This window comes from Haplochromis burtoni, unplaced genomic scaffold, assembly GCF_018398535.1.
Source record: "Haplochromis burtoni strain Fernald_Lab_line unplaced genomic scaffold, NCSU_Asbu1 Contig_346, whole genome shotgun sequence".
Classification (NCBI taxonomy): domain Eukaryota; kingdom Metazoa; phylum Chordata; class Actinopteri; order Cichliformes; family Cichlidae; genus Haplochromis; species Haplochromis burtoni.
The window spans coordinates 257,780-283,962 of record NW_024582707.1 but is presented as its reverse complement, the minus strand read 5'-3'; the positions used below and the strand labels follow the sequence as shown (position 1 = coordinate 283,962).

The 26,183-nt window shown below is 39.2% G+C and overlaps 1 protein-coding gene across 3 annotated transcripts in view; it reads left to right on the top strand.

The window, feature by feature from the left end:
- Positions 1-26,183, top strand: part of LOC102291202 (cytoplasmic dynein 2 heavy chain 1) — a 136,882-nt gene that overhangs the window by 92,353 nt on the left and 18,346 nt on the right. For all 3 annotated transcript variants that reach the window (XM_014340241.2, XM_005942797.3, XM_014340242.2), the window contains 11 exons: positions 349-509; positions 951-1,076; positions 5,296-5,406; positions 6,753-6,822; positions 7,107-7,192; positions 11,387-11,462; positions 11,687-11,907; positions 12,691-12,795; positions 20,164-20,280; positions 22,516-22,623; positions 23,171-23,272. In XM_014340241.2, coding sequence (XP_014195727.1) covers positions 349-509; positions 951-1,076; positions 5,296-5,406; positions 6,753-6,822; positions 7,107-7,192; positions 11,387-11,462; positions 11,687-11,907; positions 12,691-12,795; positions 20,164-20,280; positions 22,516-22,623; positions 23,171-23,272 — 1,283 coding nt within the window. The remainder of the gene's footprint in view (positions 1-348; positions 510-950; positions 1,077-5,295; positions 5,407-6,752; positions 6,823-7,106; positions 7,193-11,386; positions 11,463-11,686; positions 11,908-12,690; positions 12,796-20,163; positions 20,281-22,515; positions 22,624-23,170; positions 23,273-26,183) is intronic.

Here is a 26,183-nt window from a genome sequence, read left to right as displayed (position 1 = left end):
TTTTTTTTTTTACCCCAGACCTCTCTTCACATCACCACCCCTTTAGGTGCTGTCTTCCCCTCCTTCTCTCTGTCTCCCTGTCTATCTCATCTATGTCTCCTTCTAACCCATCTGCCCTCACCAAATACCGCTTTGCTGCTATGTACTAGCATTTCCCTCTATTTCTTCTTTCCTGCTGTGTTCAGCCCTTGCTCTATGCATTGCTAGTATCCTCCCTGCACAATATATCCACTTACTCTGACTCGGAGTACCGTATCAAATTTGAACGTAATGTTGACACACATTTTACAGATCCTTTTTCTGACTCTTTTTGTCATCTTCCTACTCCCTTTTTCCTCCTCTGTGCAGCTATGAAAGAGCTCTCACCCCCTCCTCTGAATCTGCGGCGTCTCTACACCGAGACAATGGAATGGGAGCCAGTGTTGATCATCATCTCTCCAGGGGCAGACCCTTCCCAGGAGCTCGCAGAACTAGCAGCCGAAACTGTTGGCAGGGACAATTATCATGAGGTAGCGAATAACAGTATAAAATGGTAGAAGTCGCAGCAGATTATCAAGTGCAGGTGGATTTTTTCTTATCATAACAGCAAGATCACAACTATAGAATCTAGCCCATTCAATTTAGTCTAGCCTGGAATCTAGTAATATACTACACACCTTAAAGGGGAAAACAGAAGGTGCTACAAAATGTCCTGTTGCTAAATAGTTGTTGACATATGTTTATTTGGCATATAAGTCTGAGAAAAGATGCTCTTACACAGCTGAAGTAATACAATGTGGTTATTATCACAATTTAAAAGCTGAAACTCAGTGATAATCTCACTTGAATCAGATATGTGCCTAACTTGTGAGTTATTACAGTGTAGTAATCAAGTTTCATACCAATTTCTCTGTTTCTCTCTCACCCCTCCATCTCTCCCCCCACTTCTCCTGCTCTCCCTCTCTGTGTAGATCTCCATGGGTCAGGGGCAGGCTGATGTAGCCTTAGCTACACTCAGAGAATGCTCCCGAAATGGAGACTGGCTTTGCCTGAAAAACCTTCACCTTGTCACCGCATGGCTTCCCCTCCTGGAAAAAGTGAGTACTCTGTCTCAGTGAGTTTTTGTCTGTGTTAGTGCCAGAGGATCAGCCGTTAGCGTTTATCTGTGTTCATGCGTCTGAGTGAGGTTTTTTTTTTTGTATTTTGAACTATTTTTTGGGTTAATAATGGTTGAACAATAGAACCTGAAAAGGGGTCAGTTAGTCTGAATAGATTATTTATTCATGGATATGAACTTGTGTCAGTCAACAGCTGGACTTTATTAACTAGCTCTGCATTAATGTAAAATGATATTACATTACATCAACGTGTGTGTGTGTGTGTGTGTGTGTGTGTGTGTGTGTGTGTGTGTGTGTGTGTGTGTGTGTGAGGGGGGTGGCGGGGGGGTTCACTCCTGCTTGTAAGTGTTTATCTGTAATGTTACAAAACTGCTACATACAAAAACAAAGCCAAGAACACATTCTGCTGGTTGCCCAAATTTCCATATCTAAAATTACCTTCTGTCCTTTGTCTACACATACACATTTTGTATTCTGCTATTCTGCCTGCCCACAATAGACTCTTTGGTGTTGTTTATGCCGCTGTGTTTCTACATTTGTCTCTCTGGACATTTACGTGTGTGTGTCTATGTGTATATGTGTTTGGATCTTGCTTTAAGTATGTGTGGATTATCATGTTGTGATGTCTTGTATATTTTAATTTCAGGGAAGATGGGCTTTTATCTTACAATAAATAGGATTCTTTTGTGTCTTGCAAATTTTTGGTTGTTTCTTTATTTTATTTTTTCCCGGGGTTCAGTTTCATTTTTTTGTTGCTGTAGCAGGCCACATCTGTCAGATGCAAAAAAAAAAGCGATAATGGGAAGCAAAGCCCAAAGCAGACAGTTTCAAAGTTTAGCTGGTTTATTGACTCAAGGAGAGAAGATGTCATCGTGCAGAGATCCAAAAGACTGAGCAGGTTAGTCACTGGGAGAGGAGTAATTTGTAAGTCTGGGAATGATTGGTTTTAGTTATAGGAGGTTGGGCAGGCAGGCAGGTGAGTTGAGACATAGACTTCTTCAGTGAAGTTGAACAGACCTGCTCGATGGAAACAGGCGAGTTGCACTGAGTGGGGAGCCACTCTTTGGCCACTGGGGAAGTACTGAAAAGCAGGAAAACAAGAATATTACACTAGAAAATCTGCGAGAATGCTGGGGAGCCATAAAAAAGCCCGATTACCACTCTGAAGAGGCACACAACCTGGTGGACTCTGAGTGCTGGAGCCTGTCCTTAAGTAGTGGTTGTTGATAACAGTGTCGAGCAACAGGTGACCAAACCGAAGAGTGGGAATCCGAGTCTCCTCCTGCCTAACCCAACGGGGACAGTGCAGGATGATAACAGTACCATATCGAGAGGAACCACTTCATGCTGTGATTACCCCCCGTGTCTGTGTTTGTTTGTGCATAGCCCTCACCTGTATATGTGTGCCTGTGTGCGTGCCTTGGAGATAGCCAAGAGATCCCACGTGTCAGCTCTGCGCCCCCCTCCCTGAGTGTGACTTAAACCATGGCTTATTACAGCTCTCCTCTACTTCTTCTCCTAATATTTCACTTTGCATTTATCTGCTTGTTTTTCTATTTGTTTCCAACTCTATACCCCAGCCATCTTCTCACCAGGTTTTCACACCCCTCCCTAAATTTTACAAGTATAACTCTTTCTTTCCGTCTCTCCCTTTCTCTCGCTGTTTCATTGTTTCCCTCTTTGCGCAGCTACCAATGTAGTTGGGGCCTCAGCACTCGAGCTTGAAATGAAAAGCTGACGCAATGTGAGGAACGAGGGAGGCAAGGAGCGTAGGAAAGAATGGAGAAACTGAGGATGAAAATAGAAAAAAAACAGGGAAAATGAACTGAACCGCAACATTCTAACAAGAGAGGGGGTGTGTTTTAGTATACGCTTCAGTTTCTGTAGCTTCGTCCTTTTGCTTACCGTTTCTCCCGCTCTATGTTTTCCAGCTTCTTTTTCTTGCCCATCTGTCTCTCTGGTGTTTCCTTTCTTCACTAAAGCAGTTGGCCATTTAAAGAGATGGAAATAGAGGTGGAGAGACTGCAGAGAAGAGTGGTCAGTGTTCATAATCTGAGTTGGCAGGGCAGATGTCCTCTCATTGCTGTCTACTCATATTCTTCCACTTGTGCTATTTTCTGTCTCATTTTTTACATCAGTCACTCCATCTGTCTACTTATGGATCCTTCCCTCACTCTTGCAATCAATTTGCTTCTGTCTGTATTATTCCAGTATGAGGAAACAATGGCAAAATTTGATCCACACTTTTTATGATAAATCAGATACCGCCAGTGATGTGTTTCAGAATGTCTGCTGTGATGTAATTAGTAACTGATCGAAATATGATATCTGTGTCTTTACAAGGATAATTCTTATCACTGGTGTGCTGATTCAGAGCCTATTTAGTTTATCTATTTGTGCATGAGTGGTTTGGCTTTCACACTCTGGACAGTGTGGATATATTCCAACAAAGAGAGATTTTGATTTGTGAATACTAAAATAGATTTATGCTCTCTCTGGCGTCTTCCTGCTCCTGCTTTCTATCCACACATCTACACATTTTCTTTTCCTCGTTGTTTTCTTCTTGGTCGTACACCATCCTGCAACGCTATAATCTGTTGCAGTGGAATTCTGATTGACGACGCTTCAGACAGACATACGCGTAGACACACTTACGCAATACACACCCACATACAATGGGGGACATCAAGTATTTCTTCAAGGGACATCAGTTCTTGTGGTCTTTGATTTTTTTGGGGATCATGTGAGCTGTCATGAGGATGACTTGAGCTCTAAATGATGCAGAAACACATTGATTACAGTTTGACTGTATGTGTGTGTGTGTCTGTGCTTGTATGAGATCAGATGACACAAGACCCTAAGGTGCCAGCAGGCTATTTTTAACCATGAGTCTTTGAGAAAAATAGAAAGAGATGGGGAAGGAATGTAAAGGGGAGACGTGAAAGAAAGAAAGCTAGAAATTGAGAGAGTAATGGAGTCAGGAGAAAAAAAGATGCTGAAAGAAGAAAAAGAAAAGTGAATGTGAAGTGAATGGGTTTGTCATTGTGGAGAATTTATCACAGTGCAATGATTCTAAAAGAGAAACAATTACATAAAAAGACAGACGGAAAACATGAAAGGATGAAATGTATTTACTTGAAGTATACTGCTCAAAAGTCTAGTTTAATTAGTATAATTTCCCTACATGCAGCACCTTGCAAAAGTCTTGAGGCACCTCTCATTTCTTTATATTTTGCTAGGAAAATAAGTGCAGTGATTTCTTGAAATTTGCAAACATACAATATAAAAGGTCAGTATTTGGTATGACCACCTTTATTTTGTAACACAACCTGAACTATTTTAGGCAGGCTTTCTTGTAATTTCTTTAAGTAGTCTTCAGGAATAGTTCTCCAGGCTTCTTGAAGGACATTCAAAGCTCTTCTTTGGATGTTGGCTGCCTGTTGTTCCGCTCTGTCAAGATCATTCCATACTGCTTCAATAATCTTAAATTCTGAACTCTTGGGAGGCCAATCCGTGTGTGATAATGTACCAGTGTGTGTTTTTCTATCCAGCTACGATGCATCTCCAAGCTCCTGGGTCAGATCTTTGCTTATTTTTTTTCAGATTTCTTAAGGACATAACTTTCAGATCCTATCTGTGTGCTGTAGATGTAGATCTTTAGGCCAACCATCACTTCTCTGGTCCTCTACTCCTCTCTTTTTATTTATTTATTAATCTTGGCACACCATACCAAACTGTTTAATGACACACAGCACACCAGGCTGGTATATGCCAAGTTTTCAGCTAATAGCTCTTTTAGAATCACAGTGTTTATACAAAAATACAATTTTTATGCCTGTCAAACTGTGTTTTAGGCACTTTTCAAATATTCAGCCAAAGAAATTGAAAGTAATGAGTTTTTTCAACAACATTTTGTGCCTAAAGATACAATTTAACATTGGTTCTGTGCTAAATTATTTTTTGCATAGACACAACACTGGCGCATTTCTTGAGTTTGGTGCCGTTTTTAGACTCTTGCACTCGTTTCATCATGTCAACCACTGAGTAAGGTTTATAGTTTGAAATATTTAAGATTTGCACGGATATGTGGGTTGGGAAGCAGTGGTGCTGGATGCATGTCATAAAACTCAGATTTCAGCATTGATTTATTGGTATATATATTAATCTATTTAATGTGCACACTCTTTTTCCTCTATAGGAGCTAAATGTGCTACGGCCCAAAGCAGGCTTCCGTCTTTGGCTGACAGCAGAAGTTCACCCCAGATTTCCCCCCATTCTGCTGCAGTCCAGCCTTAAGATCACTTATGAGGTATACACACACGCACACAAATACACATCCAATACCATACGTTTGGTGTTTTAACCCACTGCACAAATTAGAGCTGTTCCAACACATTTTTGCAGGCATTCTGTACACATGCTTACATATCCTTATACTTATTACCACTTTTTATACAGTATCTCATCCTTGGAAACAGAATTTATCTATCTGTATCTCCCCTACTCCATATAATACGCCAGGAGATACAGAAGCCTGCAGTTTGTGTGTTAGTGACGCTGCTTTAGTGCTCTGTGTGTTTCTGATTCGAGTTGTGCTCATGGGGTTAGCTGCTTCAGCAGCCAAGCATGCTGCATGAACTTCCTGTCTGTTTCCCTATTTTCATCTTTTCTTTTTCTTCACAAACACTTGGAAAAATCTGTTAGTTTACATGTGTTTATACACATTATATCACAGTCTGGCTTACTGCAATACAAAATGTCTCGGCTCCAGGATAAGTTTTAACATTAATATCTGAAGCTATAAACTGCTATATGTATGTAATATTTATTTAAATGGGTTAACTGGTTGATTTGTGCTACACCTAAACAAATATATCTAATCTACTGATTTGGTAACTTATCCAGTACATTGATCAACTTTGGCAAATTCTGTGTACGCCTTACTGGCAGTGTGCATTGTGAAACCCCCCAGATGGTGTACAAGATCTTCAGCTAAGCTGTTTATGTTTGAACAAAGTCGATGTATACTGATTGGTTTTAACTCAAATGGGCCATATTGTTGGCAGAGGAATGAAATGTTCAGAGAACTGTTTAGAGGAACAATATGTGTTGGATCATGTAGCAGATGCTTCAGCTAAATTATACCAAAACATTTATATAATTTATATTCAGTAGTTATGTGCACATGTAGTAGTTCTGTGTATAGTCTAATCTGTTCTTGCAAGAGTACCAAAGTACTCTGTGTCAAGAAGAAGCTTCTGTTCCAGTCCTTCCTGTGGTTAATTATATGTTCAACACTGTCGAACTAAAGAATTATTTTTATGTTTAATTTAGCTCTTCCTTTTTTTAATAAGTCAGTTGATGGGCTACAAATAACTTACCTTACAGTTAATAAGTGCAGAAAGGATTTTCAGCCTTCCTGCTATGACTTTTTTTTCAGTGTCTCACAGTTGTCATACTTTGCCAGATTTTTGCTACGGTCATAAGTATTTTGTGTATGAATGCATTTGTTCAAAATATTTATGTGTTTGGAGCTTAGGATGTTTTTTTATGTTTGCAATTTTAGCTTTGAATTTACATGTGAATAATGTGCAGGATTAACACCTTTCACACTTTCACTTTTCCTCCTCCAACATCTTTCTTTCACAATTCCAGGATCCTCCTGGATTAAAGAAGAATTTGCTGAGGACATATGAGTCCTGGACTCCAGAGCAGATCAGTAAAGGTTGTCTCTCGTCTCTGGAATTGATACGTCAGAGTAGAATATACATCTCTGAACTCATCATGTGTCAGCCTTTTGAGATAGCTGACAAGTAGACCTGATGCTTATATTATAAATAATCTGTCTTGTAAGATGACAGTTCACTTTCTTTGATTATAATATAAGTAAGTGTTCTTGCACTAGTATAATCACTGTTTGTGATATCACTGCCTATTAGCTTTAGCAGCTTGTCATGTGAACCAGAATCACAGCTTCTGTGTTGTGACGTCGTGACTGATTGTGTGCAGGAGGTATTCTGGCCAGAGCCCAGTCTCTTTTCTGTCTGGGTTGGTTCCATGCCGTCTGTCAAGAGAGACGAAACTACATCCCACAGGTAAAATACTTAACATAATCATAGTTCTTAGTGCTTAATCGTCATGTGAGTGAGTACTCCAACCTTGTCATTGTTACTACGCACACAGCACATTTTCAAATTCCAAATCATTTGAAAATGATTTGTCCCTCTGATGAGAGAGGGTGTCTAACCCATTTAATCAAGGCGTACAAAATGATTAAACAACTTTAAAGAGGCTCTTCTGTTCAGAACTGAATGAGAACTGAAACATCCAAACAAACTTGAAGAAGTTGAGTTACCTTCTTTTTTTCAAGCTTTTAAGGACTACCATTACCTGGATGACTGAGAACCTACTCAGACACTGGACAATTAAAAATATTTGTTGTGAATAGTCAACATGGTTCTAAACTATATAAAATATAATTAACCTGATAGATAGGCCTGTAGCCGGATTAACGATTGATAAAGGATGTCACATTAAAGGGGTGGTGAAAGGTTGCTGCTATGAGTTTCTAAAATTTAGGATGACCAAATTCATTCCCAGACCTATCAGTATCTGGAAAATACCTTTTTCAAATAGTGGTTTAAGATTAAGCCCAGTATTCAAGGAAGGCATGAAATGATGGTTAATTTAAGACAGACTTCAAACAACAAGAAATACGAAATATGTTAATATAATTAATACCTATTAAAGCAATAATAAAAAACATGAACAGATCAATTACAAATTATAAAAGAGAAAAAAAGAAATGCAACATAGCAATAAAAAAATCTTTGAACACATTTTTATGTAGAAATGTTTTTCAAGAAGGGATTTAAAGCAAGTCACTGACTCTGCAAGCTTTATCTCTGCAGGCAGGTGGTTCCAAAGATGAAGGGTCACCTTTAGATTAAATCCTTAACTTTGGGACAGCCAGAAGGTACCCACCTGAGGGTCCAAGGCTCCAAACCAGCTTATATTGAATCAGCATCATTGCTGTGTAGTTCTTGGGCACAATAAATCAGTAAAATCTTGAAATCAATTGTAAAACATACAGAGATGCCATCTGTGGGACAAGGATTTTACATTAGATTCCAAAATGCATGTTCAGTGGGTTTGTAGTATTGAAGAGTATACAGTGGGAGAAATAACTACCTGATTCCCTGCTGAATATGTAGGTTTGAACATGAATGAACATTTAAAAATTGTAAACCTGAAATTAATATGAAATAAAAACCTACAAAAACAAAAGAAATAAACAGAAAAAAGCATGACAGCTCTGTTAGGCAAACATACAAACTGAGTCTCTGTGTGTGTGTGTGTGGGTGTGTGCATGGCTGTGTGCATGTACCCATGCATGTGTAAATGTTTACATCCAGCCAATATAAGCCTTTGTAGTAACCCAGTCTGCTGGCCAACACACTGAGTTTGGTCAATAAACCCCACACTGGTGAGGCACCTGATGCTTGTCATGCATACTGCTTATAGAGCAATGTGTGTGCTATTTCTAATATAAAAGACAGTGAAGTATGGAATACTTTTGATGTTGGTAGCCAGTCGAAAGGAAATTAAATTGTCTCAACTCTGTCTTGACTCATGGCACATAGTGGAAGTAGAGCTTTTTTAGTCCATGCGAGTTCAGAATGTGTAACGTATATAAAAGCATTTAAGCAGTATTGAAGTAGGAACACGTGCTGGATTTGAGTCCTTTGAGGTGCTCTTGGAAATGGTCATCCAGGCTCCCAAAAGAAATCCAGATAAAGGCTGGAAAGCACAAATGCCCAAACTTGAGATTTTTAGGTTAAAAATGACCATGGCATGAGAATAAAGGCATCTGATATGTTATTTAAAAGCAAGTGCTTAGAGGTATTTATCAGTATTTTATTGTTTAATTTCTGTAATCACCATTTCTATAGATAAAATCTGGCTGTTTATTTTCTCAGTTTCGGGCATTGATGTATTGAGGTCATTCCATATCACTTCATCAAATCCCTCCAAATGACGATCTCTGATTTGCCTGAAAAGATCTTAAGGAAAGATACACTTATTAATGATAATTATACAAAATTTCAGAGCCTCAGGCCAAAAATAGGAAAATGAGAGAGAATGCCATGCCAAATTTTGGATATTAAGAGAAACTTGCATTTTGTAAAAACATTCTGGGAATGTCACACTGAAGATGGATGGAAGAATGTTTTATCTCATAATCAAGCTTTAATATCTGTTAAATAATTTACCTGATGTTGACTGTGTTTTTTTAATGTTATGCACCTCGTCTATGAGAAGCTGTAAATAAAAAAAATAAAAAAATCTGCCCACCCAGCCTACCCACAACAATCAGGTTTCCACAGGCCTTCAAATCTGCTGTCAGAGACTGGATATGGAAATATTCTGTAGACTTAAAGCATCCATCTTTATATGTTAACCTGAGACACTCCTGAGAGTCCATATTCATACAATCACGTGCCCTAAAATATTTGAAGGACCTAGCTCAAGGAGTTTGTTTAGATATTAGAATTTTAAAATGCCAAAATCCCAAAAACAGCTTTAAAACGTGTGTAAAAACACCAATAACAATTTTTTAATCAACAACTCCAAAAATGTATTTAATTCTTGTTTTTATATTTCATGTATTAAATCAGAGTTGAAGGTTTAAAATGTCTGCATGAATGCAGAAATAACCCATAAAAGTAGCTTTCGTAAAGTGACAGTCTGACATTCACTGCTACCTCACACAGCTTCAGGTGTGCGGGGGAGAGAAAGTAAGCATGTTCTTGCTCTTTTCTTAATGCAGCATTGTGACTTTTGTACCCTTTTGACGTGTACAGCTGAGTACAACATTATAAAAGAAAAAACCGAAGGTGTGTATTATTATGCTTGTTCCTTTCAAATCCTAACGAAACGAGATTCACTGGAAATCAGTCTTGGCTGATTCTTACCTTTCCTTGTTTCCTCGTGTGTCCTTATGAACCAATCAACTAAAAAAAAAGCTTCTTAACTTTAGAAGTGCTGATTTGTTTGACATTAAGCAATCTGAGTACATTCTAATGAAATATAAAGATAAAAAGAGACTTCAACAAATTTAAGATGTCATTTATGTGTCAATATATGGTACTTGATGCATTTCTCAAATTTAGGACCAATCATAGAATACCTCGTCTGCCAGCATTCCCCTTTATTTAAAATCTATTTTCCTTTCCGGCCCCCGATATTTGTTTTAGCCTGTCTGCAGTTTTCTTGTCTCTCTTTTTGCTGTTTTTATCTCTCTCATTCTCTTTCTTGCTCAGTCACTGAATCTCTGGTAAGTGTTTTCATTTGAGATGGTAATGTTGTTTCTCATCCAAGAACATGATCACCTAATTACTGAAACAGTCGCAGCGCCTCTTGTCCACTCCACCATCACTCATTTTCTTCTTGCTTCATCTACTGTTCTTCTTCCCCATCTCATTTATTCTCTTGTTTTCATCCTCTTTACATGCCACTGCAAAAAATATTTCTTTTAAAAAGACAAAGGCAGTAGAATTAAAATGAAGCAAAGTGGACAGGCTTCTATTTCCAAGGTTGTGTATATTCCTAATGAAAGGGAATCTGTAAAATTGCGTCTGTGTGTGTGTGTGTGTGTGTGTGTGTATGAATGATTAACATTTGGCCAAAGGACAACAAGCTGACTGGTTAGCTATGTCTGGTAAATTACTGATTTTATAGCACACCATCTGAAGTGCTTACAGTCAGTAAGCACAAATATAACCCATACATTAAATTAAACAGTGGCTCAATAAGCAGCATTTTCTTAATACAAAAGCCTACAAACTTGTGAATGTTGACACTTATACTGTAAGCGAATTTATTAGGCCCTGCGAAACGTGTCCCACAAAAGTCTTTGAACGCACATTCAGGCACACAATTGCTGGACAAACAACATACACTTAATCACTGAAAGATGCCCACACAGTTTTCCTCCACCTCTCACCTCATCCACCTACAGTGGGCAGTTTACAACAGGTGATTAAGTGACGTGATGTAATCAAATTAAAAAAATAAAAATGTTTTTTCGTTTGTTTTTGTTTTTACAGAAATGGCCAGTGCTGTGAAAATGTGTGTTTTATCGACTTATTAAACTTTGTACTTTCAGTTCCATCTGGATTTTAAATTTCGATGGAGTTTTGGATCTAAATAAAGTCCAGAGGTTTTTTGTCACTTTTCATTTGTCATTTCTGTACTGACTTGTACGCTTATCTCTGATTTATCTGCAGGGCTGGACAAAGTTCTATGAGTTTTCCTTGTCAGACCTTCGTGCTGGCTTTGAGATTATCGACAGGCTTTTTGAAGGTAGGACGCTGATGAAATGTGTAAATTCAGCAGAAAGCTCTGCATTTTTGTCTGCACATGATAATCTCTTGTTTCTTTGATTGCCTTTTATGACCGTGTTTCTTTGACGACCAATTATGAAAGAGCATACCCTGGGCAATTCAGCATTCACATCTCTGTGTTATTTACCTTCTGTGTGGACCCTGCTTTTTATTTGTGTATTTATATGTCTCGATATCTCTAAGGTGGTAAACAATTTCAGTGGGAGTTTGTCCATGGTCTGTTGGAGAATGCTATCTATGGGGGACGTATTGACAACCCGTCTGACCTCCGCATCTTGCGCTCCTACCTTGAGCAGTTCTTTTCCACACATCTCCTTTCATCCTCCCACTCTGCTGGACAGAGAAAAAGCAGAGGAGTATTCTTTCCACCTCAGATAAGCCTCCCAAACTCTTGTGCCATATTGGTAGGTCTTTGGGAACACTCACCATGTAACACCTAGTTGTACATATACTTATTATTAAGAAATATATGTGCATTAGAAATATATGCATCTTTAAGCTTAAGGTGAAAGTTTATATAGTTTGTTTACATCTTCATGAGCCCACATCCAGTGACAAAGAAGCAAAAACGGTTGATTAGATTCACTAGCTGGGGTTTGTGTTTAACTTCTGTCTGGTGTTAGCTTCATTTTCGCTTGGTTTATAAAGTAGCCACTACAAATAAATGTCAGCAATAACTCTCAAGTAAGTGGTTATGTGGTTCTGTTTTTCTGCTGCTCTGCTTTCTGTTTATATTTTCTTTTCCAGAAGTTAGTTCATTCCACAGAATCACTGAGAGGTCATTTGTTTAAAAAAACAATCAATATAGAAATCTATCATTTGAATTGACAGTCTATTGCTAGAATTTAGCATTTAGCAGTGAGTGATGAGGGAGATCAGTTTAGTAATTTAGGCTTTTAAAGCCCTATTCAAGGCAAATATTTGTTGTTAAAAAACCTGCATCAAACTGTTACAAACAACACACCCTAATGAGCTCAGTATTGCATTATTAATCCCATACACCCACACAGACATCTAACAAGCATGCCACAAGATTTTACTTTTCAATTTGATATCGTTGCTTAGAAATGGAAAAATGTATTTTGTCTTAAAGCCATGATATAAATTGGCAGAATGCTTTAATTTTCTCTCTCTTTATATGGGTGTGTGTCAATGTGTGACCTGTATGGGTCTGCGTGTCTTCCCAGGACTACCGCAGAGTAATAGAGAATCTCCCAGAGGATGACAGGCCAGCATTCTTTGGTCTGCCTGCCAACATAGCGAGATCCTCCCAGAGAATCGTCAGCTCCCAGGTGCACCCACACACAGCAGTCTGCCTATTCACACAAGCACATGTGCTCATATTGCCTGCAGCTCACATCAGTCTTGCATGTATACAGATGAAAAATGAAAAGAAAATCAACTCAAATTGTCTTAGCGAGGTGTTGGGTCAACATGTGTCACCAGAGCAGCTTCAGTGCGCCTTGGCACTGATCCCATAAGTCAGTGGAACTCCACTGGAGGGATGGAGCAGCAATCCTGGCAGTGCTGGCGTAGACTCCACATGATAAGCCATGTTATCTCAGCGTGATTTGACAGTGTTCCAAAGAGCTCCTTGTGATGTCAGGAATACTTGGCTTTTTCCACTTTTTCAAGTGCTGCCATAGATGTACAGTTGAGGTCAGGTGACTGTCAAAAAGTCACAATCATTGAAGTCAGTCCTCCTCTTTGATCTTCAAGCAGAAGGTGCAAAGCTTTGAGGTTAGGGTCTTTATTCTGCTGCAGCATATATCCTTCTCCACAGAGAAGCTGAGCAGAAGGTGTAACACAGTTTGGAAAAATAGAGTTCAGGGCAGTCTGGTTAAAGATACCCCTTCTCTTACTGCTAACTGTTGGGCGTTTGTTTCATGTCTGTTTTCCAATCATCCAATGACAAATACCGCCTTTGCCCACTGGCTAGGGTTTTTAGTTGATTTAAATATTTTATCACCATGAATCATATGATTGCCCGTTCGCCCTGGTGAATTATAGCAGATGTTTTAATCTATTCTACATGTATTTTAACAGAATTTTCCCAGTATTCGGGTGGACAAATATGCTCGCTTTATTCACATGTATGTTTATTATTATTGCAACATTCCAAAACAATGACAACGAATGAGAATATTCTCCAGAAAAGACTCAAAAGTACCGCATGCTCATAAAAAATGCCCAGTACACTTAAGCACATACCGTACTCTCATGTAATGTAACTACCTGCAAGCTGTAAGTACTCATTTAGCTATGGTTGTTGAAAGTTTGTGGGGATAGGTTAATTGAATAATCCAAATTGCCACTAGGTTTGAATGTGCGAGTGAATGTGAGTGCGAATGGTTGTCTGTCCCTATGTGTTAGCCCTGCGACAGACTGGCGACCTGTCCAGGGTGTACCCCGCCTCTCGCCCTATGACAGCTGGGATAGGCTCCAGCACCCCCCGCGACCCTGAAAAGGATAAGCGGAAGCGAATGGATGGATGGATGTTGAAAGTTTGTTGCATGTAGAATTACATAGATGTCTCATTTAAAACTTATCAAGCATAGTCTGCTTTTGGCCTAGGAGACGAGGGATCTGGGTATTTGAGACTCAATGTACTACGGCGCTAACTTTCACATTGACAGTAAATACAAAAACTTTTGTTCTCGTCAAGGCAACAAGTCATTGACAATTAAAAATGTTTAATATTTGGTTAATAGTTAGTTTGTAAACACTATCAGGATGTCATTATAAGTTGTAGCTGACATTTATAAAACTGTTTATACATTCATTACACAGTATTTATTAAACATTAAAATAAATGAACCCAAAAAGACTTTCGGACTGCCTCGAAGAGATTCTGGCAAACCGTCAGACGTCTCAGGAGGGGAAAGCGGTGCTCTACCTGCACTGTGTATAGTGCTGGCGGAGCGCTGCTGACGTCGACTGAGAAAATTGTCAGGCGGTGGAAGGAATACTTCGAGGACCTCCTTAATCCCACTGACACGTCTTCCGAGGAGGAAGCAGAGTCTGGGGATGAGGGGAATGACCCGCCAATTTCCGGGGGCGAGGTCACTGAGGCAGTTAAACAACTCCTTGGTGGCAGAGCCCCTGGTGTTGATGAGGTCCGCCCCGAGTTCCTGAAGGCTCTGGACGTTGTAGGGCTGTCCTGGTTGACACGCCTCTGCAATGTTGCGTGGAGATCAGGGGCAGTACCTGTGGACTGGCAGACCGGGGTGGTGGTCCCCATCTTTAAGAAGGGGGACCGGAGGGTGTGTTCCAACTACAGGGGGATCACACTCCTCAGCCTCCCTGGGAAAGTCTATGCCAGGGTGCTGGAAAGGAGAGTTCGTCCGCTAGTCGAACCTCGGATACAGGAGGAACAATGCGGTTTTCGTCCTGGTCGCGGAACACTGGACCAGCTCTTTATCCTCTCGAGGATACTTGAGGGTGCATGGGAGTTTGCCCAACCAGTCTACATGTGTTTTGTGGACTTGGAGAAGGCATTCGACCGTGTCCCTCGGGGTGTCCTGTGGGAGGTGTTGCGGGAGTATGGGGTGTCTGGCCCATTGCTACGGGCCATTCGATCCCTATACAACCGTTGCAAGAGCTTGGTTCGCATTGCCGGCAATAAGTCGGACTCGTTCCCGGTGGGTGATGGGCTCCGCCAGGGCTGCCCTTTGTCTCCGGTTCTGTTCATAATTTTTATGGACAGGATTTCTAGGCGCAGCCAAGTGGCGGAGGGCTTTCGCTTTGGTGGCCTCAGAATCTCATCTCTGATTTTTGCGGATGATGTGGTTCTGTTGGCTTCATCGGGTGAGGGCCTCCAGCTCGCACTGGAACGGTTCGCAGCCGAGTGTGAAGCAGCGGGAATGAGGATCAGCACCTCCAAATCTGAGGCCATGGTTCTCAGCCGGAAAAGGGTGGAGTGCCCACTCCGGGTCGGGGATGAGTTCCTGCCCCAAGTGGAGGAGTTCAAGTATCTCGGGGTCTTGTTCGCGAGTGATGGGAGAAGGGAGCCGGAGATCGACAGACGGATTGGGGCTGCAGCTGCAGTAATGCGGACGCTGCACCGGTCCGTCGTGGTGAAGAGGGAGCTGAGTGTAAAAGCGAAGCTCTCAATTTACCGGTCGATCTACGTCCCTACCCTCACCTATGGCCACGAGCTGTGGGTAGTGACCGAAAGAACGAGATCGCGGATACAAGCGGCAGAAATGAGCTTCCTCCGAAGGGTGGCTGGCCTCTCCCTTAGAGATAGGGTGAGAAGTTGGCCATCCGGGAGGGGCTCAGAGTAGAGCAGCTGCTGCTCCACATCGAAAGGAGCCAGCTGAGGTGGTTCGGGCATCTGACAAGGATGCCCCCTGGGCGCCTCCTGGGTGAGGTGTTCCGGCATGTCCCACCGGGAGGAGGCCCCGGGGCAGACCCAGGACACGCTGGAGAGATTATATCTCTCGGCTGGCCTGGGAACGCCTTGGTGTTCCCCCGGATAAGCTGGAGGAGGTGGCTGGGGAGAGGGAGGTCTGGGCCTCTTTGCTTAGGCTGCTGCCCCCGCGACCCGGCCTCGGATAAAGCGGATGAAGATGGATGGATGGATAAATGAACCCTGGATATTATAAAGTTGAAACTTGTATTTATGATACTTTATAATTCAGTTTAAAGAATGTATGCGTTTGTTGGTGGTATGGCAGTGATAAAGTCAACTATGAACCATCTGTTTAGTTTTGATACCATATTAATATGACTTATAATTAATAAAATATTTTTCTTATATAAACTAATTGCATAAATAATAACATTGATAATATTTTTTTCCTAATTTTGTAAACCATAATTTCATTCATTTCAATATCATGTCTCATGCAAATCTCAAAATAACATTTTTCACAATATGATGATTTTTGCATGTAGTTATCATTTTAAGGAACATTTGATAACATCAGAAAGTTGACGTTTATCATCCGAACAAGTGTATGGCAATATTTCATATATTTTGCATCAGATAAGATTGATGTGTATCTGTGTTAGCTCTTGCGTTGAGCTATATAAGCAAACTCTGCAAAAGCTGTACTCAATCTGTTTTGTTCATTTACGACAATAAACCGAAGCAACTTGAGGGTTTCTAATAACATTTCAGCCGTAAATACATTTACCACTACTTCACAGATATTGAGTCTGACAGTTTGTATAGATGATTGTAGCTGATTAAAATGGATGTTGGTGTTTTTCAGCCTATGGAGCTTTGAGCAAAATCTGCATAGTAAGTTGAATCTGCCAAGTACTTTCTTCCTTTATAGAGGATGGAAAACCCTGGTGTGTATGTGTGAATGTGTTTAATGGTTTATGGTCACTGCAGATTCTGATGTAATACAGTGTAACACAGTCTCACATAAACACACAATATGTTTTATTTCAGTGTGTGTGTGTTAGTGTGAGTTTGAGGGAGATGAAAATCTTAAAAGACAGAAGCAGGATATAGACTGAAGGTTGCATGGCTGCATTGTTCACTGACTGTGAACATATCATTTGAATTTTGCAATATTCACATCTAATAATACAAACTATACAGTCTATGTAATATATGAATCTGTGTGTAGTGTTTGGATAGAACCTGTCTTTGGTGTTTACTTTACACATTCAGGTAATTATTTTTTCAGGCTGAGACTTATTGATTTTTATTCTTTTACAGATTTTCTGTGAAGCAGAAAAATATGTTTTGATTTGATTCTGCCACTTGTGATATTGTGCAAATGTCGAAATGGTAGAAAGGTTGACCTATAATACATGTGAAGGAAGCTGCATAAGAGCCAGTTGTCTTTGAGGAACTGGCCTGGACTTTGGCCAGATGCTACAAAATCTATAAGAGGAAGCAAAATCCAAGATCTTTTTAACCCTAAAGGAAAGATGAAATAGTATAAATGTGACACACACACCACAATTAAACCTTGCTTGTTGCATGCACTAGAGAAAGAGTTTTTTTTATACAATAGTATGTTTGTTATCATTGTCGTTTGTGCAGAAAAGAACATGTATATGTTTTTCCATTGTTTTCCATTCAAGCCTGGTATCCTTGTTAAGAATTCATTTTTGAAAATAAAGATGCTTTAGTGTAAATTGAATGAGTAACCAAAACATGAGCACATATAAGGGTTCATTTATTTTAAAGAATCAAATCATTGTTTTCGTAAGAAACATGCTGATAGAACCAAAGCAAGAATGAAATGAAAATGGAATACATGACATTGCGATGACATTACAATGAGCTCGTTTTGCTGCGTTTTTCTGTTTGTACAAGGTATGATCTTTTTAAAATCTTGCTCATCCTACATTCAAGATCATGTTCTGGGACATATCCAGAGAGCTTTCAGCTATTTTTAGATTGCTACTGCCACTTCCTGCTTTATGCCCTCTGTGATTTTACCACTGACATCAAACTTAGAGCTAGCATCATCTTCTTGTTAAAACTGACCCAAATTTCATGTGAAGGATCGTCACTGACTGTGACCAAGCGGTTTTCTGTTGAAGATTTTGCAGTTTCCAAGCTCAAAGGCAGCATTCAGTTGACCCCCAGGATGAGACTGTCAGTGTAAAGATCTACTGTATCGTCCTGAGGAGTCTGAAGGAGAACATTCAGATGATCTTATCTTGTGCCCCTTAGAGTCCACTGAAAATACTGAAGATTTTAGGTCAGTGTCTGAGATGATGACCTTCAATGTGAGATTGGCCACATTTACATCAGATAGAGTCTCAGTCACACAGGTCCGGAGATAATCAACATTGCATTAGGGACAAATGTCTATTCCCTGACCAGTTGGCGACTGGTTGCTGGCTGTCACTAGGAGAGATTTGCTGCACCAAAGTTCTCCTCATAATTGCTTTGACCAATAGCGTAATTCTGTGGTCGCTGGTGGTTTGCATTGAAGATCTCTACTGATACAGATACTGATTTCTCAGAAGATTTTTACACTTTGCATATCTTGTGATTTTAAGTGATTCCACACTGTCGGAGTTTACAAGCAAAAGATCCATTCATTCCAGGAGATGACCCAAATCCTTCTGGACTCGGATGAGTAAGGACATCCAGCATTTAAAAGAAAAAAAACAACAACTGTCAAATCAAACATGTGGAACTTCCCACTGTGGCGAAACCTTGTGAATAAGTGAACAGCTGAAAGTAGCTGCTGCTCCTTTTTTTGTGTCTTCTGATTGTAATTATCCTCAGTTCAACCACACGCAACCTTTACAGATTGTAAGGACAATCCCCATGTGGGTTTTAATACAATTAAATTCACTCATAGCGTGGTCTGCTGATCACTGGAACCACCAACCTAGTTTAATTCATACGACTCCCACAAGACCACTTATGTGAGTCTGTTACTGTGTCTCTTTCTCTACCTATCTCCCCCATATGTCATTGTCTCCCATCCTGGTGTCATTTGTCATTGTCACTTTCATCTTCTCTCTTTTTCTCTCCCTTTTCCCCAAAATGTGTCCCTTCTTTACTCTCACTGTATTTGAGTTCTGCTGTTAACCACATACACTAAAGAGGTCCTGGGGAAAAGTCTGCAGATTTTGTGGAAACCATTAAATATAAATGTCTAATCTTACCAATTACCTGACACGGGTTTGAAATGTCTTTACAAAAGGCTTGAGGTATGATTTCCTGCATTCATAGTTTTTATGCACAATGTCAAAGATAAGCACTTTGGATAAAACTAGCATGTGAAAATGTATCATTGTGCCATTACAACTACAATAACAGAAAAAAAAGACATTAAATGCAGAGAGATTTATTTCTCCAAATCTTGCATATACACATAGAAGCTCTCTCGTATACTGCTTCTGTTCATTTCTGATTATATATTTAGATATAATGACATCTGTGCCTTCTGTGGCATCTGTGATTTTCACTCTGTTATGCTCAATTTATCAATCAGCTTGACTTATTAACAACCCTAAACTAGAATACTGTTATACTGAAATAATGTGAAAAACTGAGTAAATTGACTGCATGAAGTTGTATAATGTCCAGTAACTTTTTATCCCCAGACAATTATAGCAGAAATTTCAGCTTATTAAAATCTTGGTTATCTTAATATATTTAAATTACTATTTGAATCACCTTATATTTGATATCAACCTCCTTCATATTGCTGTCAATTCAATTTTAGATTAGGATTTTTTTAATCCTACCTTCATCTCCCTCTTTGATGTACTCGAACAGACATGTGTGCAAATGCACATATATACCGTTTTCCTCCTGAGCAGAGAAGATAAAACAAATGTTAGTAAAGAGTTCTCCTGGACCAAATGAAAGTCATTTATCAGACAAGCTGCTTTACTTGTAACGCAGACATAAGTGGAAACTTGCACTATCACAAAACACACACACAGACACACTGAGTCTAGATAAAAGTACTGTCCAAGATTCTAATCCTGAAGCTAAGCTTGGCTGATTAGGTATGTAAGGAGGCGTGTTTATGGTTCTCTTTTCTTCTTCTTTTTTTCAACATTACAGGGCCTGAAACAGTGTTTTGGGTTTTACATATGGGAGTCAAAATTCATGTGCCTACTTCAAATTATATGGGTGGTGTTTTAAAAAAATAGGCCGTTTATTCTTACAGGAGCACATGCAGCATACCACTGACTCTTTGTGTTTTAATTGTTTACAGGTAATTTCTCAACTGCGCATCCTGAGTCGCTCAGTTGCAACAGGTTCAAAGTTTGACAGGGAGCTCTGGTCAAATGGACTGTCACCTATCCTGAACTTATGGAAGAAACTCAACCAGGTTAGCTGTCTTTACCATTTCATATTGACTTTTTATTGACCCATTACTTTTTGTTGCCCTTTTCCTGCAAACCAAATTGGAAAGCTGCATCTGTAGCTTTAAAGGACTTCATTTGCCTTGATTTAGTTAACTTTAAAAAGTCAAACCGTACTAATACTGCAGCATTTCTACTGTCACTGCACATCAACAACAACTAGTTGTAATATCAGAAATGGGTGGAGGTCCAAAGTGCATGACTCTGAGGCAAATTAAATAAAAAAAGGAAAACTATTGAATGATCAAAAATTGGAGAAACACACAGTCCAGTTGGCAACAAAAAAGAACAATACGTAGATATACAGGAAGCAAATGGAGAAAGGGAGAGGCAAGGCTATATGCACAGACAGGGCAGACTGTTCACATTTGAATACAATCAAACACAGGTCAACATGAGGGTCACAGCAGAGGGAAAGACCCAAAAGCAGGAAGTAAAGCCACGGTGAGACAATTAACCTTCCAAGTAAAACAGCATTACCACAAAGACAATTAAAATAACTGAAGCATGAAGACTAACATTAAACATGAAGACAGGGGACAGGGAATACAGAAGGCAGGGGGGTAATGGAAAAACTAGGAACACAAAGGGACTTAACAAAACCAACAGACAACAAGGGTCGTGACACCTAATTAAAAGTTGTGGGAAGTAATCGGATATTACTAGTGCTGTCAAAGGCTGTCACACACAGTGGCTTGCTTGGCCAAGACGTACTGCTGTGTGCAGTTGCTTGGAGACTGGCACGTTTTCAAATTAAAAGGACATCTGCCTCCACCTTTAACAATTTAGTCACCGTGTATCAGTCTCCTCTCTCTGCCTCTCATGCTGTCAAGCACACATGCTTACTGTCTCCTTCTCTCTCATTTACACTTATGTCTCCTCTCTTTCTGTCTCTCTTCTTGCTCTTTCAGTCTCTTGTAGATGGAGTTGTTTTGTACTTACTGAAAGGAAAATGGTTAACTGTGTTAATTGTTGCCATTATGTCACCAGCAAGCTTTCCATAGATCACAATCAACCTCTGGCTGCTTTCAATTAACTATCCCTTTGTCATCAACCAACCTTGTTGTTTGACCCTCAGTGGATCTGAACTTCCCAGTGTGCCATTTAAATGCACGTACTTGCACGTGTGCATTGGTTGTGTGTGCAAACCTTTATGGTTTGTGGAAAATATGTGAGAGGTGTGCGTGTGTGTGGAAATGTACAGACACATTTATTTTTGGCAAATCATTATGTAGTCTGGAAAGACATGGGCAGAGCATGATACAGCAGAGACTGTTTGTTTGGCTTTTTAGTTACATTTTTAAATGGAAACAATAGCTGAGCTCTAGTCAATCTGAATCCCGTCCAACCAGCTTTTTTCTTCATTGTCTGTCTTCATCCCTTGGTCCTGCTATCCTTCTCTTCCTCTCTTTTTTTGCCTCTTTCTCTAACTGAGTTGTTGCAAGGAAAGCAAAATAGAATCCAGGTATAGAGTGTGATGGTTCTAATAGATTACAACAAAATCCAAGCTTTTCTATTTTTTATTTGTATATTTTTTGTAACCTATTTGTATACTGTATGGTATACTTTGTATACAGAACACAAAGTGTTTATCTAATGTAAACAAGTGCTCAACCTCCACCCCTGTGTTTGCACTGTGTGGAGCAAGAAAAGAAATTCTGTTTAGTAATATAATGTTACTGTAGGAATTTAGTATATGCATATATACAATGATCCATATGGAAATCCATAGATAATATTTTACCATTGTACTGTATAAGGGGGGAAAGATAGCATGCTAATGTAGCAGGAGTTCCTAAAGTGAACATACATCTTACTCTGAGTATTATGTAGACAATACATGTTGCAAATGAAATGAGAAATCAACATTAAGTTCCATACACTGAACTAGAACACATTAAAAGCCCCTCAGAAAGTCTTATGAACTCTACTGGGTGGAACCATCCCCTCATTCTGTTTCGATGATTGTGGTACAGAGCACTGTCATTTCACGTCAGTGCAATTTATATACAGTTAACTACAGATGAGAGCATTGTAATCTTGAAAGAGAGCACTCGTCAGAGAAATATTTTTTCATAGGATGAAGGTGATCACGTTGAACAACTTCACATTGATGTACAGTGATCATTTCTGTATTGGAACAAGTAGACTCAAATAGCTATAGCTCTCTCATAGTTTCTCTCATGTCTCTCATCTATCAGGGCTCTACACTAATCCACCAGAAGGTGGACCCACCTACAGAGAGTCAGAAATCACCAGTCCTTTCATTCATTTCTCTGGAACAGTTCAATGCCATCCGCTTGGTCCAGGTGGGTAAAAACATTAGAAATGATAGCTACATTCAAAATGGGCTACCACATAATTACAGTATCCGAATACTTTTTTTTTTTTTTTGGGGGGGGGGTTAGGTAGTGGTACTCACCGTGTTTAATTCAACATGGAGTAAAAGACTGAGACTTGTATGTAAATAAAGCTTGCTTTGTTTCTTCTGAAAAAACTGATTAAGATTAAAAGCCATGGAGATGCATAAGCTAATTTCCCTTCATTGATTGTTTAAGTATGTTACTTATCTCATGGAATAGTTTTATTCATTTCTAGACACTCACAGTTATCTGTTTGTTGGGGGGGGTTAAATGAACCAAGGCAATCAGTGGAAGCAGGCTTGATCACTACCTGCATCCAATAGCCATTTGCCTCATTATGAAACATACAGTTGTGGTCAGGATCATGTGAATGAATGTCATGGTATTTTGGGGCTTGAGTGTACAGCATATATCTTTAATGAGTTTGATGACTTTAATGATTGTATTTTTTTGCACAGTATGTACTGTATGTAAACTGTAAGTGTCATCACAGAGTATACACCAGTCCCTGGCCGCACTGAGCAAGGTCATCCGAGGGACTCAACTATTAACTCCAGAAGTCCAGAAACTGGCCACTGCCCTACTAAATCAAGAGGTAAGACAGGCAAAAGACAGAGAAACTCAACCCTAACACTCTATGCGCTATTTTATGCTTTTGAGTACATGTGTTATCTAGAGTTTTTTTTAATGTTTCTCATGATGATTTATTAAATGGGGCTTAGTGCAATAAATGTGGAATACAATTGAAAATAAAATGGAAGGCCTTACCCTGATAGTATTACAAATGCACACAGAGTCCCAAATGCTGTATGCAATGCATCTTTTAACTCACATTTATCTTAAATCTTTCTACAATGCTGCTGAAGGTTTCTAACTCTTACCATAAAATACACAGTTAGCTCTGTCTTCAGTGACAGTGACAATGTAAAGTAAAGCTTTCTTTTTACCATATTGTTTTAGAGGGGGACTGCAATTCTTTTTATTCTGTGGTGAAATGAAGGCCACAGGGACAGGCCCATACACAGTATACAGAGCTGACATGTAGACATGTAGCAAACACAATATGTATCCTTGTATGTCCTCAGGCTGAGTTGGGGACAAAGGGGATATTATGAGGTAGAGAAGAAGAGACACATCCAACCTTTCACTCCTTCTATGTGTAATCTCCAGAGAGAAGCCTTGGGCATAATTCCTGTTTCGCTGCTTGCCTTCTCTCTCTTTTTGTATTAATCAGCAGTTTTTTTTAGTCGTATCTCCGTTGCCCTCTCGACCAGCTCCAGTCTTTATCTGTCACATTTTCCAATCTTTGATTTCCTTACATTTTCTCTATCTTACTAGCTTCTTCTTTTAATATGCAGTTATGGTAAAAGTAAAGTGCACCCTCTGTCTATTCTAAGGTTTTTATATTATCAGGACATAATAAAAATCATGTGGTTCTTACCAGGCAAATTAGGAAAATGCAATTTCAGATAAACAACAGCTCGCAACATATTTCATTGTGTCATTGTTTGTTTAACAAAAATTATGCCAAAAATTAGAAACGGTGTGTGTAAGACAAGTAACACCCAGTGAGCCAGTAGCCCAAAGAACCACTTTTAGCTGACGGTATCAGTATTTCACATCATTGTGGAGATATCTTGGCACATGCTTCTTTATGATGTTGCTTCAGTTCATTGACATTTGCGGGGATTTACGTGTTTCTTTCCTGTTGTGGTTTGGAGTTTGACTCAGACCGCTGCTGTTTGCTGCTGCGGTTGGGATCACTGACCTGTTTCAGGACTCAATTTGGCCAAGCTTAAGCTGTCAGACAGACGGTATCATATTTGACTCGTATACAAAGGATTTGACTGTCAACTCAATGACTTCAATATGCACAGGTCCTGTGGCTTCAGAACAAGCCAAAATTATCGCCCTTCTGTCACCATTCTTGACAGTTAGTGTTTGTGCCGATATATTGTGTATGATTTTCTCCAAACAAAATTATGGCCAAACATCTCGACTTTGGTCTCATTTATTCAAAGAACAACAGATAATATTCTGAAACCTATAGAATCTATGATCCAACCCTTTTGCAGTTTCTCTGAGCATTGCACGGTGTGATTTTTGGGGGAAGTTGCTGAGATGTTCACTGATGGGAAGATTGGCAGCAATTTTGAATGTTTTCCACTTGTGAATAATCTTTATCAATAGATAGACTTTATCAATAGATCTTCCTAGATTGATGGGCAACAACAAAAGCTTCTTTTAACATGCTCCAGACCAGCAAACTGCCAGAACCTTTGCTTTTATAGAGATGTTCGTACTTGCTGATGACCACTCTGCATTGGTTTATTACCACCTTGCTGGTACTTACCCTCTTAATTGCTATTGAAACAAGAAGGGTCTACTTCGTTTTCCACACGTCTTCTACATTTTGGGTAGTTTGTTTGTTTTAATAAATGTCACTGTGTAATGTGTAATGCTTTGTAGTTCATCTCAGGTTATGTGTACCTTATAAGACCTACTAAAGACTGGACTTTTTATCATGTTCTGATATTTAAAATCTATTCCGAATTTCCAAATAATAAAATATGTTAGTGGTTTAAAAATATATGTAATTACAATTAAGTCAGTTATCAATGGGAACTGTACAAATGTATAAAATAAAACAAAGCCATTTGTTTTATAATTTATAATTATATCTCTAATATACATCTAATTTATATCTCAATTATAATTCTGTATCACAAAAAACCCCAAAACACTGTCCATCAGCTTTTAGCACACTATGGTCTAAATAAAAACTTTTTTTTTTTAAAGTCTGATTTCCACTTTTAAGTGTTTAACCTTTAACATTATGTACATTGTTTTCCTAAAAGATCATACCTTGTCGTCCATTTTAACTGACCTATGTAACTCCTCAGTGCTGTATATGAAACAGATGCAATCACAGTTTTTATACAAGTTTTATAAGAGTTCTGTTCAGCCTATTCTGAGCCTTTTCCTTTATGGCCTGTCTAAAGATTTAATTTCTGTAATATGCATAATCAAGATACTGTGTTTTACTTGTTTGTTAAAGACAGAAATGCATTTTGTTAGCTGTATAGATCAGGAGAATTTTTTCAGTGTCATAATTTTTTATCATAGCTTTTTTCTTTTTTTATATTAAAAAAAGATCATTCATTTTGACCCACAATATTGTTTGAAGCTCTCTGATGTGAAGCTTCTCCCAGAGAGGGAGCATTTCTTGACAACTAAATCAGAGTTTTGCCAAAAAAGATATTGCCTAGAGTATAAAAAGGTTGTTGAACCATAGAAAAAGCAGCAGCAGCTGTTATGTTTCCTGCTGCACATTTTGCAGAAACACAAAATTCTCGGCATACATCGAATTTACTGGCAGCTAAATTTTTTAACAAACACCTGATGACTTCTGTGACCCTAGCTGGCAGTATTTTTACATCACTGACAAGAAGCCCCTGAGTGAATTGGCCTAAATGCGATTCTCCCTGCAATGCTACAGTACGTGA